Here is a 17278-nt window from a genome sequence, read left to right on the forward strand (position 1 = left end):
GTGATAGTAAATAATTTTATTCTTCTTTACTAAAAAATTTGGTCAGTACTTATAAACAGCATCATCAAGTGAACCTCAATTAACACACAAATGAATCAAAGTTAGTTTAGATTTGAACAAACAGTCAAAAAAACTCGATCATTAATAAAAACACATCGAATTTATTTCTTGATCAAAATGAACCACAATTAAACTAAAAAATGAATCGAAATTACTTAAGAAATATTAAAATTAGTCAATACGTATCAGCAGTATCAAGTGAATCTCAATTAATACACAAATGAACCAAAATAAACTAAATAATGAACCAAAATTACTTAATAATGGTATAAGAGAAAATCAGAACCAATAATGATGTTAGCAAAATGTTGGTATTAGTGGTGAAGATGATAACGAAAGAGAAAGAGAAAGATAACAAAAAAGGAAAAGAAGCAGAAGAAGATGCAACATGAACCCGTGTGCGTAAATTTAAAAAAGGATGAGGAGAAGGAAAAAGAGAAGGATAAGGAAAAGGCGTGTAATTTGAAAAGTAATTATAACAACTTGGTTAAACTTATTGATTAAGTATTTTGTTTGAATGTAAAGTTTTATTCTTTATTTTTATATTCAACAAATATTTTAACATGTCTTTTTATATATTTTATTTTAAATTTGTATAATTTTTGTATATTTTTTTATTTATCTTATATTACAAATTTTTTAGAATTATTAAGAATCGAACTCTAGAGATACGGCAGAATTTAGAATATATATAGAATTATAGATGGTGGATTTAGGTGAATTTGCGTATATGTTGAATGTACATAATATAAGCCACTTCTTTAATTTTTTTGAACAACGGTATTAATATTTTGATCTTAAAATTTAAACATCAAATCTCAATTACCATCAATCTTGTATTGTGTGATCCATACGTAAATCTAATTTCTACCCAAGTGTTTGAAAAAAAATTGTATATGCAGTCTGCCATATAGTCTTAATGAAAGAAAAATATTCTGAATGGTAGAATATCTATCTCTCTCTTTCTCTAGGGGTGGCAACGGGCGGGTAGGGGCAGATTTTTGCTCTACCCGACCCTGCCCTGCCATATAACAACCTATATAGAACTAGCTCCGCTTTTACCCACGAGTAGTAAAACGTTAAACTCTAACCTGCTCCTGCGGTACCCGCTCCACCTCTATCCACCCCTATAATTATTAAAATCCAATAAATAAAATTAAATTTCAAATTTTATATAACTATCATCACATACATAACATAAATTAAAGTAAAAATTTAAATATAATACAATATTATTAATCATTTATTAATTATTTTACATATATTATACATATTATATATAGAGCGGGGCGGGTATTACCTAAACCTGACCCCTCCTAAGAACCCACTTCACTAAAAACCCGCCCCAATGCGGGACGGATAATTACCCGCCCCGAACAAGTAGGGGTGAGGTGAGTACCCGCGAATTCGGATAGTATTGTCATTCCTATCTCTCTCTTATCTCGTAGACTATTCACCCCCTCTTAATTATTACATGCAAAAACGGTAAACAGTTGAATGAAATAAATAAATAAATAAAGCAAGCATGTTTTCAATAGTTTTTTCATTTCCCAATAATTTGATTGTGAGAAATATGAAAAAAGGTTAATTGGCCCACCTCGATTATCAATTTACTATTATTCACTCATTCTAGAATATTTCTAAATAAAGCAAGCATGTTTTCAATAGTTTTTTCATTTCCCAAATTTACTATAGATTGTGTTTTAATCCACATCATATAAACTTAGACGCCCACGTGTTTTCAAATGTTAAAAATGAGTTTTTCATTTTACGTTATTCTCTTATTAATTGTTTACTGTAGAGAGGAAAATAATTTGACTGAATAGTAACTAAGAAGCTAAGCCAAACTCTATATAAGGTGATTCAAATGCTAGTAATTAATCATCACAAACACACAATTAGTTTCACTTGCAATCATAAAAAAAATTAAAGATCATGGCTTCACACATAATTAACAATGGTCTCAAAGCATCAAATGAGATCTTTGAAGGCCAAATTCACTTGTACAAACACATGTTTGCATTCTTAGATTCTCTTTGCCTTAAGTGGTGTGTGGATCAAAGAATACCAAACATAATCCAGAACCATGGTCAACCTATGACTCTTCATGAGTTGGTTTCCAAGTTACAAGTTCCATTAGCTAAGGTTAGTGGTGTGCACCGTTTAATGCGTTATCTTGCACACATTGGATTCTTTGACATTGTAAGAATTATCCAAGAAAATCAAGAAGAAAAGGAAGCATATGCTCTTACTTATGTCTCAAAGCTCCTTGTTAGAGGTAGTGATCATTGTTTAGCTCCAATGGTTGACCTTGTTCTTGACCCAACTATCTCAAGTTCATTCCAACAACTTGGGAAGTGGGTTCATGATGAGGGGAATCAAACACCATTTGCCATGGCATTGGGTACAGGTATGTATGTATTTTACAATGTTTTGTTCGGATTTAAATTAGTGTTTATTTTTAATGTAGTAGTATACTCTTTTCCTTTTAGTAATTGAGTTTTACTAAAAAAAAAAATTTTAATACAAAAATATTTAAAAAATAATATAAAATCAACTCAAAACAGTTTAAAATTATATTATTTAATATTTTAATTATTATTTACTTAATTACTACTGAAATAATTGACTTATTAATAATGTCATTTAATTAATCTAACTAGAGTGGTTAATAAGAGTTAACTAGGATTAAAAATCTGTTATAACTAACTAGTTAGGTAAATTAACTTAGTTACACCCTTGATACTAATATTAAACATAATATACATATAATTATAGATATTAAATTAAATAAGATAATTTTCACTTATTGTATATAAGACCAACTTTGTTTTGTTAAAGTGTAGTGGTTAATTATGTCTTTTCCATTGTTTGTTTTGTGATCTCTTGTTTATAATTTTTTTCTTTGGAGCCTGTGTTTTCTGCTTCTTTCATCTATCAAGCTTAACTATAACAAAAAAAGCAATAAAAAAAAACAATTATTTACGCAAAAATTTTAGTTTGTTTATTAAAATCAAACTTTTAAATAAATATAATTTTAATTTATACAGTCAAGTTAATTTGCATAAAACCAACATGTTTCTAATTATTTTTTAAAATTTAAGTCCTTGACTAACTATAATCTAACACTTATCTAAAATCAGATGGAACATATTCATTTCATATATAGATAGGTAGAACATTATCTCTCTAGAGAAAATATAATAATATTTAAATACTTGTTTTCTTGTTTTCTATATTTTCCTGACAGATATTTGGGACTTTCTTAACAAAAACCCTACACATATGAAATACTACAATGATGCAACTGCTAGTGACTCTCAAATCATAAACTTGGCATTGAGAGATCATGGTGCTGTCTTTGAAGGATTGGAATCAATTGTAGATGTTGCTGGAGGAGCTGGAATGGTAGCCAAGTATATCTCTGAGAAATTTTCACATTTGAAATGCATAGTTTTTGATCTTCCACAGGTTGTGAAAAATCTTAAAGGAACCAACAATTTGAGTTATGTTGGTGGGGACATGTTTCAATCTATCCCTAAAGCTGATGCAGTTCTACTTAAGGTATATATATGTTTCATCAAATCTAAAAATACATGCATGGTGATAAAAATTAGGGTAAAGTATATTTTTTATCTCTAAAGTTTGACAAAAATTTTAAAAATACTTATAAATTTTATTTTGTCTCAAAAATTTTCGATTTGCACCAAATATACTCTTAACGGCTAATTTTTCAAAAAATTTAAGACCAATTCAGTAACAATTTTATAAGAACAACCTTTAACACATGCAAATCAAACATAATTTTCATGCATTATTGTTAGATTGATCTTAAATTTTTAAAAAATTTATCCATCGAGGGTATATTTGATGTAAATAAAAATTTTTTGGAATAAAATTGAAACAAAATAAAACTTAGGGATATTTTTAAAATTTTTGCCAAACTTCAAGAACAAAAAATATATTTTACTCTAAATATTATTATTATTATTTTAAAAAAAGTTATATATGATTTTTTTTTAATTGTTTTCTTTTTGTTTTCAGTGGATTTTGCATGATTGGGATGATGATAATTGCATCAAGATATTGAAAAAATGCAAAGATGTTGTTTCTTCAAGTAATAATAAAAGAGGAAAAATAATTATTATAGATATTGTGATAGATGATGAAAAAAAGGATCAACCTGAAATTACTCAAGCAAAGCTTCAATTGGATTTAGTGGTAACAGCATATTATAATGGAAAAGAAAGAACCAAAAAAGAATGGAAGAAACTCTTCATGAAAACAGATTGTCAAGACTACAAAATTTCACCTTTAACCGGACATATGTCTCTTATTGAGATATATATTTAAACACTAAATGTTGTGACACATTTAATAATGGTTAAATGAAATAAATAAAGTTGTAATGTCTTGATGAATAGTTTTATATATAATATGTATATCTACTAAATAATGGTGAAAGCCAATGCAATGTGTGTCTTGAATGATTTTAGGTTCTATGTATCAAATAAAGCCAAAGTGTATGTTATGCAACAACTTCATTTGAAGTTTATTGTGTGTTACTTAGAATATAAATTCTATAAAAAATTATGAAACTTTTTATAGAGGCAAATTGTCAAGATTACAAAATTTCATCGATGTATGTCTTTTATTGAGGTTTATCTCTGAACATGTAATCTTATGATCCATTTTTATTATAATAGTATAATTTTCATCTCATGCACAAAATAATATTTTTCTCTTATCTCCCTAGTTATTTTGTATGTAGCGCGGTTGTAATAATATAGACTGCGTTTGATTATGAGAACAAGATAAGATACTAAAAATAAAACATAAAGAATAGATACAAAAATTAGTATTTTTATATTTTGTTTGGTGATAAATAAAAATATAATTTATTTTTGTTTTTTTCATTAAAAAAATTTGAGAAAAAAATATAACAATAAAAAAATTAATAAGAATAATAAAAAAATAAAAAATCAGTTATATTTTTTGTTAGTATCTTTCTGTTTTTTCTGTCAAGATGAATACAAAAAACACTAATTTAATATCTCTAAATATAATGTCTTCTGTATTATATCTGTCAAATATAATTTTGTGTTTCAATATTCCAATCTCAGTGTTCGCGTGCTATAAACAAACGCATGCAACCATATGTATTGGAATGGAAAATATTTAATTTAATGATGAATTGTTTCATAGATCTTTTATTTCTTTAATATATTGAATGCTTAATATTTTTTTAATACAATTATCTAATTAGATTGAATTTCACTTTAAACATTTGACGTTTTGAAAACTCTTCTTCTGTATAATCTAAAATTTTAGGTGAAATGTTTTCACTGGAAAAATCACAAGATGGTGATCTAAATTGAAATATCTCTATTTTCCCAAGTACATGAACTGATTGAAAGTGTTTTAGGAAATATTTTAGATAATCCTCTCCTGCAAAGAAGAACAAAGATGTGCATGGTTAAAAGTTCTCAACATTTTTTGCCACGTTATTTTTAAATTTATTTATTTATTTTTCAATTAACACGTTCACAATACTGAAATATAATGAAAGGCCCATTATTGTCGGTTGCACAAAGTTTGATTCAATATATAAAATAAAATAAATATACAAAATCATTTTTATAATTGAAACCGAAGAAAGATATAAATAAGAAAGCTAGTGCAAATTCTCGTAACTTGTCTATATTAAGTTTAGTTTACATGATATTTACAATAATTGATTCTTAATTTTTTAAGTAAATGATAAATTTAAAAATATAAATTTGATGGGTCAAGAAATTAAGATAGTACACAAATTACCGAGCTTGGAGATAGGAATGAAGAAAAGGGCAAAAAAACAGAAATAACCATAGGAAGAAAATAATTTACGTGAATAAGCCAAAACGAAAACTGCTTCATGAATCTACCAATGTACGTTTATATGTAGTTCGAACCAGCTTGATTCGAACTCCATTTCTACATAATTCGAACCAGTTTGGTTCGAATTATACACAACCACATGCACACACTAATTCGAACTAGCTTGGTTCGAATTACACACAGTAATTTATGGTATAATTCGAATTATGCTATTAAAAAATTAATAATTTATTAAAAAAATTTATTAAAAAATTTATTAAAAAATTAATAATTTAAAAATTAAAAATATATATATTTTATTTCATACGTTAAAAAAAAGCTAACAAAATATTTAATTACGAGACTTCTTTAAAATATTAATGAGCTATCAATTCGAATTTCATACAATACTTTTCTGCCTATTTTTAATAGCTTATGAATATTTTTTAATAAATTTTTTTAATAATTTTTTTTTTAAATTATACTACAAAAAATATTTTATCCTATGCAAAACAATTTAAAAAAAATGGCTTAAAAAATGTTAGGAGTACTTCTAAAATTTTTTAAGCCATTTTTTAAATTATTTTACATAGAATAAAATATTTTTTTTGTGGTATAATTTTTATAGTGGACATGGAGATCCACGCTAATTGATAAGCTAACCTCAAATATCAGGGAATTCAGGAGAAGTCATCAGAAAAATGCAGAGGATCACATATCATTTAAATGGCGTACAACAGAATGTTCTAATTTGGAATCTAAAATAAAACCAAATCCATTAGGAACGATGAACATCTTCATTAAGTTACATGAGAGTGATGAGAGTACTACGAAAGCACAAGCACAGCATTGAAAAAAATTAGAATTAGATGAAGCAGGGAAAAAAAATCGGAAACTAGAGATTTAAAATGAAAGTTTGTCTAAATTTTAGACATAGAATTCGAAAAAAAAGTTTTTTCCTTAGTAGTGTATTTTGTATTTTTAAGTTGGTGTGTTTGATTAATGAACGACCACAGTATCATGAGATTTTTAGTCAACAGTACATTTTTGTATAGTTCATATAAAAGAAATCAATCGTCAATTTATTTATCTTTATTAGATTTTGGTATGTTAATTTTAATGTTTTTAACAAAAAAATAACATAATTATAAAATTAAAAACAGTGTAAGAACCTAATTAAAAAAGATAAAAAAAAAAAAAAGTATAAAAACATAATTGAAAATTTGATAAAACTATAAGAACTAACGGGAACATTGACATCCAATATATCAGAGAAATCAATCATCATCAGCATCATCGTCATCATGATCATCATCATCGTCATCATCTTGAAGATATCATCATCTTCATCTTCATCATCGTCGTCGTCATCATCATCATCAAAATCACTATCAGCATCATCATCATCATCATCATTATCATCATGTGGCGTAAAATGCAAGTTACAACCCAAGGAACGCATTTGTTGAGGAAGGTACTTCAACTCCAAGCCAGGGCAGCCATGGAAGACCGCACGTCGAAGGCAAGGCATCGCACCATCTTCTAAGGTAAGACATTTGACACGCACAGATATCATGATAAACACTTGAAGCTGCAGAAAGCTCCTATCAGTACCACAATTAAGAATTTTTTCGATACAACGAACATCATTGAATTTTAAAATCTTAAGGCCGGGAATTCGTCCCAATGCATTCATGTCTTCGGACTTCAAACCATCAAAATATGAGATGGTAAGCTTCCTAAGATTTGACGGAAATGCAATTTTATCAACTGGAATTGGAAATGATTCAGAGATCGGGAGCTCCAATTTCAGTTTCTGTAGATTGCTTAGGCAGTGTAAACTACTAAAAGTTTTTTCTGCTGAATGTCTTCCTTCTTCAGTTACAGATAACCCGAGTGTTCTTAAGTTGGGAAAGTAGCCATTGTGGAGTAAGAACCCTAGTCGTGAATCAACATGCACATAAAGTAGGGTTTGGAGATTCTGCATTTTGTTTTTTACCCCATCTTTATCTACTAATAAACACACTTCACATTCTCTTCGAAAATGTCTCAGTTGCTTTAACCCCCCAATATTTAGGTCCTTGGGAGTTTCATCGTCCGTTATATGTAATGTTTGTATGCTCTGAAGCTTACTTAGCTCATTTGGGTAAAAAATATCTATTTTCAAGAACTTGACACTTTTCAACTCCTTCAAATTCTCAACATTCTTTTCATTAGTTAGTTGACTTAGATCATCAATCCATCCTTCAAAATATAGCACATTAACTCGACAGTCTTCTGGAATATGATGTGACCACCCCTTGACATCTCCATAAATGAACAAGGAATAAGTGCATGATTGATCACATGTTACTGAACATGCATAGGATCCTATATCCCTTGGAAAGGACAACCTACGAGCATTATTGTTACCGTTATCAGGGCTGTTACTCACTGAAATACACAATTCCCGAATGAGATCGTGGATCTTACAAGTTTTGACGCCTTTCCCGTCACTCCTCCTACTGGCCACTTGTACCAAGTTACGATCCACTAGTTCCTTCAAGTATTGCTCACCAATATCTTCAGGTTCTGCTGCTACTTTTGATCTTCCACTCTGGATTGGCTCTATCAACCTTTCTGCTATCCATACTTCGATTAAATCTCTCACCCGAATCTCTATATCTTCAGGAAACACCCCAAGATATAGGAAGCATGGCTTCATTTTCTCAGACAGATCATCGTAGCTAAGCTTCAATATCTCCATCATCTTCTTACCTTCCTTGTCTTCAGCAACAGACCAGTAAGGGAGCAGGTTCTTGATTTCTTCCCATGCATCTTCTGATCTCTCCCTCTTCGCTACAATCCCCGCTATGGTTTTGATAGCCAATGGAAAACCATTGCAACTTTGGGCAATTGATCTACCAATAGGTTCTAGATCCCGAGGACACTTTTTGCTGCAGAATACCTCATTGCAAAACAGTTTCCAACTTTCTTTTTTATCCAAAAAGGAAAGCCTGTGATGAGGCTTCTTTGACTCTGAAACGTTGGCCACCCGATCGTCGCGGGTAGTTAGTAGTATCATGCTTCCATTGTTGTTTTTAGGGAAACAACCCTTTAGAGCACCCCATGCGTTATTAGTGTCCCAAACATCATCAAGGACTACCAAGTACTTTTTTCCATTCAAATATTTCCTCACCTTCTCCTTTAGCTCCTCTTCACTACTTGAATCTTTATGTTTAGATTTGGATGTTAAGTTAAGAAGGCTTCTAAAAACTTCCTTTCCTCTGAAATCTTTGGAAACAGTTGCCCATGCTCGGCAAGAGAATAGCTTCTTCACCTCATTGCTATCGAAAATCTTTCGAGCAAGAGTAGTCTTTCCTAACCCACCCATGCCAACAATGGAAACAACATTACCAGGAGAGTTTGCTTCCTTGAGTTGATTAATCACAACTTCAAAATCTTTCTCCAATCCCACTATATTGTTTTCCTTCATAGTAGAACTACTTCCTTCGGTGAAGTAATATCTCTTAACCTCAACACCATTATTTGACACATGATCATCTAGCACATCTTCATATCTTGTTGTTATGATGATCCTACTACCGGGACCAAACCAATCAGTTCCTCCCGCTAGTGAATTCAGTTGTTGTATACTGTCAACATCATCCAAAACTAGAAGAACTCTTTTCTGGCCCAGTCTTCGTTTTATTTCAGAGGATCCTTTGAATGTGCTTCCGATCTTAGTCTTGACCACCTCTCCCATCTCAGAAAGAAGAGTTTCTTGTAGATGTTCTAGGCCACCACCACTTTCATTTGTTTTCTCACTGATATTAGAAAGAAAACTTGCAATTACAAAGTGAGGCCTAATCTTGTTATACAACTCCGCAACAAATTTGCTTATTTCATCACCATCTCCATGAATTCCCAGCATCAAACAAGGAGCATGAGAACCAATCTCTAAAAGTAATTCCACCAGTTTAAGTTCAGAATCACATCCAAGTGGACGATCAATATGCAGAGGCAAGGGGGGAAGTCTTTTTGTGACCTCTTCAACAATCTTCTCAATAGCCGTACCCCATGGACTGCAAACAACATACATACACATTTTTTTGCATTCTAATTTGTCTTCTTTTATAGAAAAACTACTTACATATAGAAAAATGAAGCAAAGAAGATCAAAACATACTAAAATATATCCGCATATGTCCAATTCTTTATCTAGATGAACATACCATGTATAGGATGAAAGTTAATGCTATATCCTACATACATTAAAAACTTGGATAAACTCTCGAGTTTGTCAAAATTAGTCTCTTAAGAATCAAAATACTTAATTTTACAAAAAGTCCTCCTAATCAGACTCTTAGGAAAATTAATGAAGTTATATATCATATCTAGAGTCAATATATTTTTACATGATGGTTGATTATACATGATTGACGTTTATTATTTGGCTAGATTTTGGAGGAAACCTGTTTAAAATTTTAAAATAAAGTAACTACTCACGTAAGTCGACTGATGTTTTGTCCATATATGCTGCCAACTGCAGACAAGGCAGACCTCCATGCTTCCACCCTGTGCTTGTATCTTCCTTTTTCTTGATCAATCATGGCTGTTCTATAACTATTCTTCTCATACTGCACATCTGATCTTTGCACATGGAAATAGATTGGTAACACTGGTCGCGTTTTTCCGTTCTCCGAACACTCCATGATCTTGACGAGTTCATCAAGGGGCCACCTGGAAGTTGGATACATATCACAGAGTACAAGAACTGACATCCTTGATCTTTCAATTGCTTCCACAAGAGAACCGTGCAGCTCCTCCCCTATTCTGAGCCCCTCGCTATCCCTGAAGGTCTCGATTCTTGCTTTGATCAAAGCATGATAGAGCGTGTCGGTGAAATCGAACCTTGTGAAACCTCTAAAGTTGAGAAAAACATCATACTTGAAATATGATAATGGTGTTGGACCTTGATCTGATGATGAACTTGCCATGGTAACAGTGGTATTTGGAAGGTTTCAATTGCAACGACGATCAAGATTCAAGAGTCAACAAAATAGACACAGAAATGGACATTATGTGAAGTCACTACAAACAAGCCGAGCCAAGCTTCTTTGTATCTTCTGATTCTATATATTTTATTTTGAAAAATACAAGAAACCAAATTTTTAATAAGTAAACTTAAATAAAAAATTAATTATATATCATTATTTTTTATTTTAATTGCAAGTTGAACTTACATCATTGTCATTATCTCATTTACAGCTTTTGAATCGACAAATAAATTGAATTTCTTCGTCGTGGTCGAATAAATGATTTTAAAATAGTATTGCTAGCTTCCATAAATGCTTTCTCGGTTGCTGTTTGGTGCGTTATTTATTTCCTAGGAAGAAGTTGCTTATCTGGTGGATTGACTTGGACGGTATTAGAATACATATTTTATTTGCTTTTATTACACTCTAATTTTATTAAACCACATTTGCTATGGAACATCCTCTCAATTGTTAAAAAAAAATAAAAGTGTAAAGTACGATCTCTAATTTTTTATTATTTTTTTATATTTATTTTTTATCTCACTTATAAAATTAATGGTGGGAGATCACATTTTATTCTCTCAATTGTTAAAAAAAATTGAGAGGATTCATTCTCTATTAACATCTCTGCATGATATCAAAGAAAATTAAATTAATTAATGAAGAGTGTCAAGAGCCAGTAAATTTTGTGATTTGTAGTTATCAATTAATTATTATTTATATTTTTAATGGCATGAGATTTCATCCAATAATATAGGATTACTCACTTTTCTTTTATTGGTTAAGTGCTGACCAAATTTTAATAAAAATATTATCTCCTAGACTTTCTCTTAATTATATTATATACTTGATTTAAAATATTATATTATTTAAGAATGCATTAGAATATTAGATAATAGATAAATTAATATTAAATTTAAAGGTTAATTTGTAAAATAAAAAAACAAATTCTACAAAAGATTCATTTAGTATGATGGTAATAAGTGGTTAAAAGAAGGGGGTTGAATCTTAACTTCTTTTTTCGGAGAGTATTACTTTTACTTTTTCAATAAACTTCAGGAGATATTTTCACTTTTGTCTCGTAACAGGTTGAAAGATGTTGAGTTAAGAAATTAACTAATATAATTGATGATGACAAACATTAAATTATTGGGTTAATTACCCAATTGGTTTTGATTGTTTTGATTTAGTGATGCAGGCTAAAATTAATACACCAAAGCAGCTCAAACTGAATAAAATCAAAAACAAAGCTGGTGGGCTACAAAGCAATGAAAGCCCAAAGAAAAACAAAGCAAGGAGTCAGATGGGCCTAGCAAATCAAACCCGATCCAAACCCGATTACCTCTCTCATTCAAACACTCTGATAAGTGACCAAAAGCATGGGTTTAGATTTTCGCACGAAAAATATGATTGACGTTGCAAGTATAGTCCAAACCCAACTATTGATCATCAATCAAATTATAATCCTAAAGATGTCACAATCAACACAAAATAACCGGGAGTTTTAAGTCCTGGGTCGTTCTCCCTAGGAACTAATGCCAAAGAGTGCACACAATTTTTGTTGTGGAAAGCAAAGGGTTTTCAATGATAAGCAAGCAATAAAGAAATAAAGAGATAAAAGAACAAGGCAAGTTTCAACTAATAAAGTAATGAAAGAACAAAAGAACTATACATGTAATATAAACAAGTAAAACTATAAAATGATTGAAAAATGGTTCAAAATATAAATGAAATCTTGACTTGGGATGAATTATGGAAGCCCTTCCTTGCCATAACCACGACTATAGTAATTATCATGAGTTAATCTCGCTTAGTTAACCCCTAATAACGAGGAGTAAGTCAAACAAGCATAATTGACCTTAATCTATAAGTCCTAACCAACTTACCAACTAGTTGATAAAAGGCTAGCTTTAATGGAAACAAGAATCAACTAACTCCCCAAGAATTACCACTAAATATTGGACATTATAGCTCTAGTAATCCATAAACTCATTTCCCCAAGTCAAGGGGTGAAAATCTACTCCATAATCAAAATTGGCATTTCATCGAATACATAGAGGGCATAAACATAAAATATGGCAAAATTGGGAAAATCATGAAAGCTATGAACCATAAATGATCACAATCAATAAAAGTAACTCAATAAACATAAAATAAGCATCAAACATCAAATTCATGAACAAGAACTCAAAATTGCAAAACCAAGCATATATTGACAAAGGAAAGTCAAATAGAAGTATGTGTAGAACAAGTGTAGTAATTAAAAGAGAAATTAAAGGAATACTTACAATGCAATTGCTATAATAAAAAAATAAACTTGAAGTATAAAATGCTACAAACCCTAATTAAATCTAAGAGAGAAATTCCTAATCTACACTACTCCTACTCCTACTCCTACTATGTAAAACTATGAAAAATAAAATCTAAATCCTAATGCCTTCGTATGCCTTCATTCCCCCTTCATATAGCCTTTGATCTCAGCCTCAAGCCTTTAGAAATGGACCAAAAAGAGCCCCAAAACGCGAGTGCACGTGTATTTTTAATGAAGGCACGCACTGGTACCTGTGCAGACGCACAGATGTGTGCGTCCGCACACTTCGCCGAATATGCACTTGTGCGTACGCACAGAGGGTTGTGTACACGCACACTTCGCGATGCTCTGGATTCGCTCTGCTTGGGTTCTTGTGCGTACGCACAGGTTGTTGTGCACACGCACGCATGGCTAAGCTCTCCTCCTTTGTTTTCGTCATGCTTTCTCCCAATTGCATGCTCCTCTTCCATTTCTACCTTATTCATCTGAAATCACTCACAAATAACATCAAGGTATCGAATGGAAGGTAAATAGAATAGAATTAGTCAAAATAAGCACAAAAGAACATGTTTTCACATTTAAGTTCAATTTAGGGATCAAATACAAATGTATGCTATTTTGGTGAATAAGTGTGTGTTTATGTGATGAAATCCATCCAATTATAGCCAAAATATATCATCAAATATGGATTCATCACACTCCCTTGTGCTTTCACCAAGAAAAAGCAACGTACACTTTTTTCTCTTGGTCAGATAGCAGAGAAGTAAGAGAGAGCTTCTTCCATAAGTTGTTCACAGAAAAAGAAAGAAAGAGAAGGTTAGGCAAGAAAGATTGATGTCAAATTAACATGGTCAAACCAAATCAAGCTTAGGTAAAGGTTAAAGGTAAACCATTTCCTATTACATGCATACTACTATCTTCTCTTCTTCCCAACTCTCTGCCAAGTCCGAAATGGGATACATGGGAAAGATGATTTCTGATCCTCACTGTTGTGCATCTACAGTCACAAGTGTGTCTTGGGGACTAAGTAGTTTCTCAATGGCCAAGATCTGGGCTTACCATTGAAGATATTTGTTTCTGCTTTCCTACGGCTTTCGATCAACAAGAGAAGGTCAGAACCAAAGTTTCTATTTTGAGGTTTAATGGGAAAAAGTGAGATGGTGGGTTGGTGAAGCACAAAACTCAAGAAGTTGACCTAGAGAGAGCAACCTAGCAACATGCAATGAGATAAAAAAAAAAAATTTTCTTCATTCAGAATCAAGGAGAGATAACCAGCATTCTTGAGGTGTATGTTCTGAGAATAGGCCTTTGAAGAAGTTCATCTAACTGGACAGTGTTTCCTAATCAAGGTGCATTCCACCAGTATGAAGAATTGAATCAGAGGCTATCAAATCTGGTTTATCACATAGCAAAGAGGCTGTTGAAGAGTCAATCTCCTTCATGTTTTACAGATTGTAATTTACTTTTCAATGTTTATCTTTCTGTAATTTCTTGAGTGAAAAGGCATAATGAGAGAGTTCAAGTAAAAGCCAATGAGTGGAAAGAGACTGAGTGATACAATTGAGAGAAAAGTCTAGAGTTAATTTCATATTTCTTTTGGTAAGTTTGTGTCTTGTATCCAGTACCAGTGAGGTATCCCTTTCTTAGTTGGGTGAGCACTAAGAGTGAAGAGTTAGGTATTAGCATAACCAATGTCAAGTTAGGTTAGAACTTGAGTGTGAAAGGATTGTGTCAATCTTGTGAAATTGGTGTATGTAATACTTTTAACTATAGTGAAAATTCCTCCATTGTTGTGAAGGAAACTGGACATAGGTTGCATAGCATAAGGCAACCGAACCAGGATACATGGTGCTGTTAGCTTTTCTCTTCTCTGCTCTGCCTTGTTTTCTGATATTCATGAGACAAAATGAAATTGTCTCATAAATTTTCCGCTGCTTAGTTCAAACAGATTCAGGCTGTTAGTTCATTTCAAATGGGTTAATTCATTAAACTAAAAGAAGGTCATAGATTCAACCCCCCTTCTCTAAGCCTTCTACAACCTTCAAAAGACATTTTTAGTTTTGTCTCGTAACAAATTGAGAGATATTTTTCATTTTGTCTCCTGAGAACTGGTGCGGTATTTACAACCACACTTACTTACCGGCAAGTATACCGGGTCGTACCAAGTAATACCTTACGTGAGTAAGGGTTGATTCCACGAGGATTGATGGATTAAGCAACAATAACGTTTGATAGGATTAGTTAGACAAACTAAAAAGAGTGTTTGAATATTTAAAGAGCATTAAATAGAAGACAGGGAAACAATTACTTTGGGAATAAAATATGGAGAAGGCAGTTAAGACTTCAGAGTTATCTATTTTTTCGGATTAACTTTTCTTACTAACTATTTTAATTATGTAGGATTTAATTTATGGCAAACTATATGTGACTAGACCCTAATTCCTTAGACCTTCATAGTCTCCTCTAAAATTCATCAACAGCCAATTCCTTGGTCAATTAATTCCAATTAGAGGGTGATGATCAATTTCTAGTTTATATGCCACAAAAACTCTAATTATCCAAGAAGTAAAAGGATTATATGTCACGTATCCTGTTAAATTCAGATAATTAAAATTTAGGAGAATATGTTTTCAAGCTGTTGTTCAAGTAAAGAGCTTTTCCAAGTTTTACAAGAACTCAAATAGAAAGAGAGTCATACTTCCGTTCCACCCAAATTCATAAGATAAAGAGCGAAAATAATTCTTAAATTATAAATCCATACATAAATTAAAATAGAAAAAGCAATAAAATTAATCCATAGAGATAGACAGAGCTCCTAACCTTAACAATGGAGGATTAGTTGCTCATGGAATGTAGAATGTAAATTTGTATAGAATTCCCTAATGGAATCCCCTAATGGTATGTTCTACTAGGAGAGAAGTCTCCCCTTTTTATAACTAATCCTAATTAATTTGAAATCTAATATCTAAAACTAAAAATTAAAATAATATCTTTTCTTAGAATTAAAATTTGAATTTAAATTTGAATTAATTTAAATAATCAAATCTTCAAAGGATGGATGGGGATCACTTGAATTGTCCATGCTGCAGCTTCTAATCTGTGTTTTCTGGGCTGGAAACTGGGTCAAAATAGCCCAGAAATCGCCCCCAGCGTTTTCTGTCAATTCTGCAGATCGCTCATGTGACGCGTCCGCGTCGTCCATGCGTTCGCGTTATTTGTGCAGATTCCAGTCCACGCGTTCGCGTCATTGCGATTTCCTCTATTCCGCGCGGTCGTGTGAGCCATGCATCCGCGTCGGTATTCGCTGATCATCTCCTTGGTTTAATTTCTTCTCTTTCTCTGCAGAAACTTCATCAAATCCATCCGAATGCTACCTAAAATAAATAAAATTGCACAAAACTCAAAATAGCATCCATAGTGGCTAAAATATAATTAATTCTTAATTAAACTCAACAAATTAGATGCAAATTCACTAGGAAAAATAGACAAGATGCTCACACATCAAGAACTAGAAACAGAAAAAAAGCAGAGAAAAAGAATTGACACCAGATATATCCTGGTTCAGCTACTAGGTGTAATATAGTCTACATCCAGTCTCCATCACAACAATGATGGAATTTCACTATCTTTTTCAAGATTACAAACACCAATTCTTCTCTAGGATCTACCCAATCCTATCTGAGACAATTCCATATTCTAACCCTAATCTGAATTTGACTTGGACTCAAACCAAGCTTTCAACAGCAAAGTGCTAACTCAACTTGCAAGAAAATCTCCACATAATCATGACACACAACAATAGATGTTCAAAGAAATTCTGAGACATCTATGACTTTTTCTCTAATTTTGATCACTATCTTTTTTCTTTCATTAATTTTTTCTTACAAACCTCATCATGTTTGCCTTTTTCACAATGAGATTTAGACAGATAAAACTAAGAAAAAGAAAATAAAATAAACACTATTGAAAGAGAAGAACTCAGGTAGCTTTTGGGTAGCTATGAGAATTCTGTGCTTTTTTACTTACTCTCCTT

At 31.6% G+C, this 17278-nt stretch overlaps 2 protein-coding genes across 2 annotated transcripts; one reads left to right on the plus strand and one right to left on the minus strand.

Moving 5' to 3' along the window:
• Positions 1–1963: 1963 nt before the first annotated feature.
• On the plus strand, positions 1964–4588 carry LOC107635603 (isoflavone 7-O-methyltransferase-like). Its single transcript, XM_088485141.1, has 3 exons — positions 1964–2470; positions 3311–3624; positions 4105–4588. The coding sequence occupies exons 1-3, from the start codon at positions 1996–1998 to the stop codon at positions 4411–4413; spliced, it is 1098 nt and encodes a 365-aa protein (XP_088341267.1). The 5' UTR covers positions 1964–1995; the 3' UTR covers positions 4414–4588.
• A 2398-nt stretch (positions 4589–6986) lies between these two features.
• LOC110271380 (putative disease resistance RPP13-like protein 3) lies at positions 6987–11022 on the minus strand. Its single transcript, XM_021122215.2, has 2 exons — positions 10405–11022; positions 6987–9980 (listed from the first exon to the last, which is right to left on the minus strand). Exons 1-2 carry the CDS (start codon positions 10893–10895, stop codon positions 7070–7072), a joined length of 3402 nt encoding a protein of 1133 aa, XP_020977874.1. The 5' UTR covers positions 10896–11022; the 3' UTR covers positions 6987–7069.
• Between the last annotated feature and the right edge of the window lie 6256 nt (positions 11023–17278).

This window comes from Arachis ipaensis, chromosome B4 (assembly GCF_059453495.1).
Source record: "Arachis ipaensis isolate K30076 ecotype BB chromosome B4, ASM5945349v1, whole genome shotgun sequence".
NCBI classification, from domain to species: domain Eukaryota; kingdom Viridiplantae; phylum Streptophyta; class Magnoliopsida; order Fabales; family Fabaceae; genus Arachis; species Arachis ipaensis.

Bases quoted from the DNA above. Each gene is read 5' to 3' on its own strand.
- LOC107635603 (XM_088485141.1), top strand. From the start codon at position 1,996: ATGGCTTCACACATAATTAACAATGGTCTCAAAGCATCAAATGAGATC. The intron at 2,471-3,310 runs GTATGTATGTAT...TTTTCCTGACAG, and splicing joins TGCCATGGCATTGGGTACAG to ATATTTGGGACTTTCTTAAC. The intron at 3,625-4,104 runs GTATATATATGT...TTTTGTTTTCAG, and splicing joins CTGATGCAGTTCTACTTAAG to TGGATTTTGCATGATTGGGA.
- LOC110271380 (XM_021122215.2), bottom strand. From the start codon at position 10,895: ATGGCAAGTTCATCATCAGATCAAGGTCCAACACCATTATCATATTTC. The intron at 9,981-10,404 runs GTGAGTAGTTAC...TGTTGTTTGCAG, and splicing joins CAAAACATCAGTCGACTTAC to TCCATGGGGTACGGCTATTG.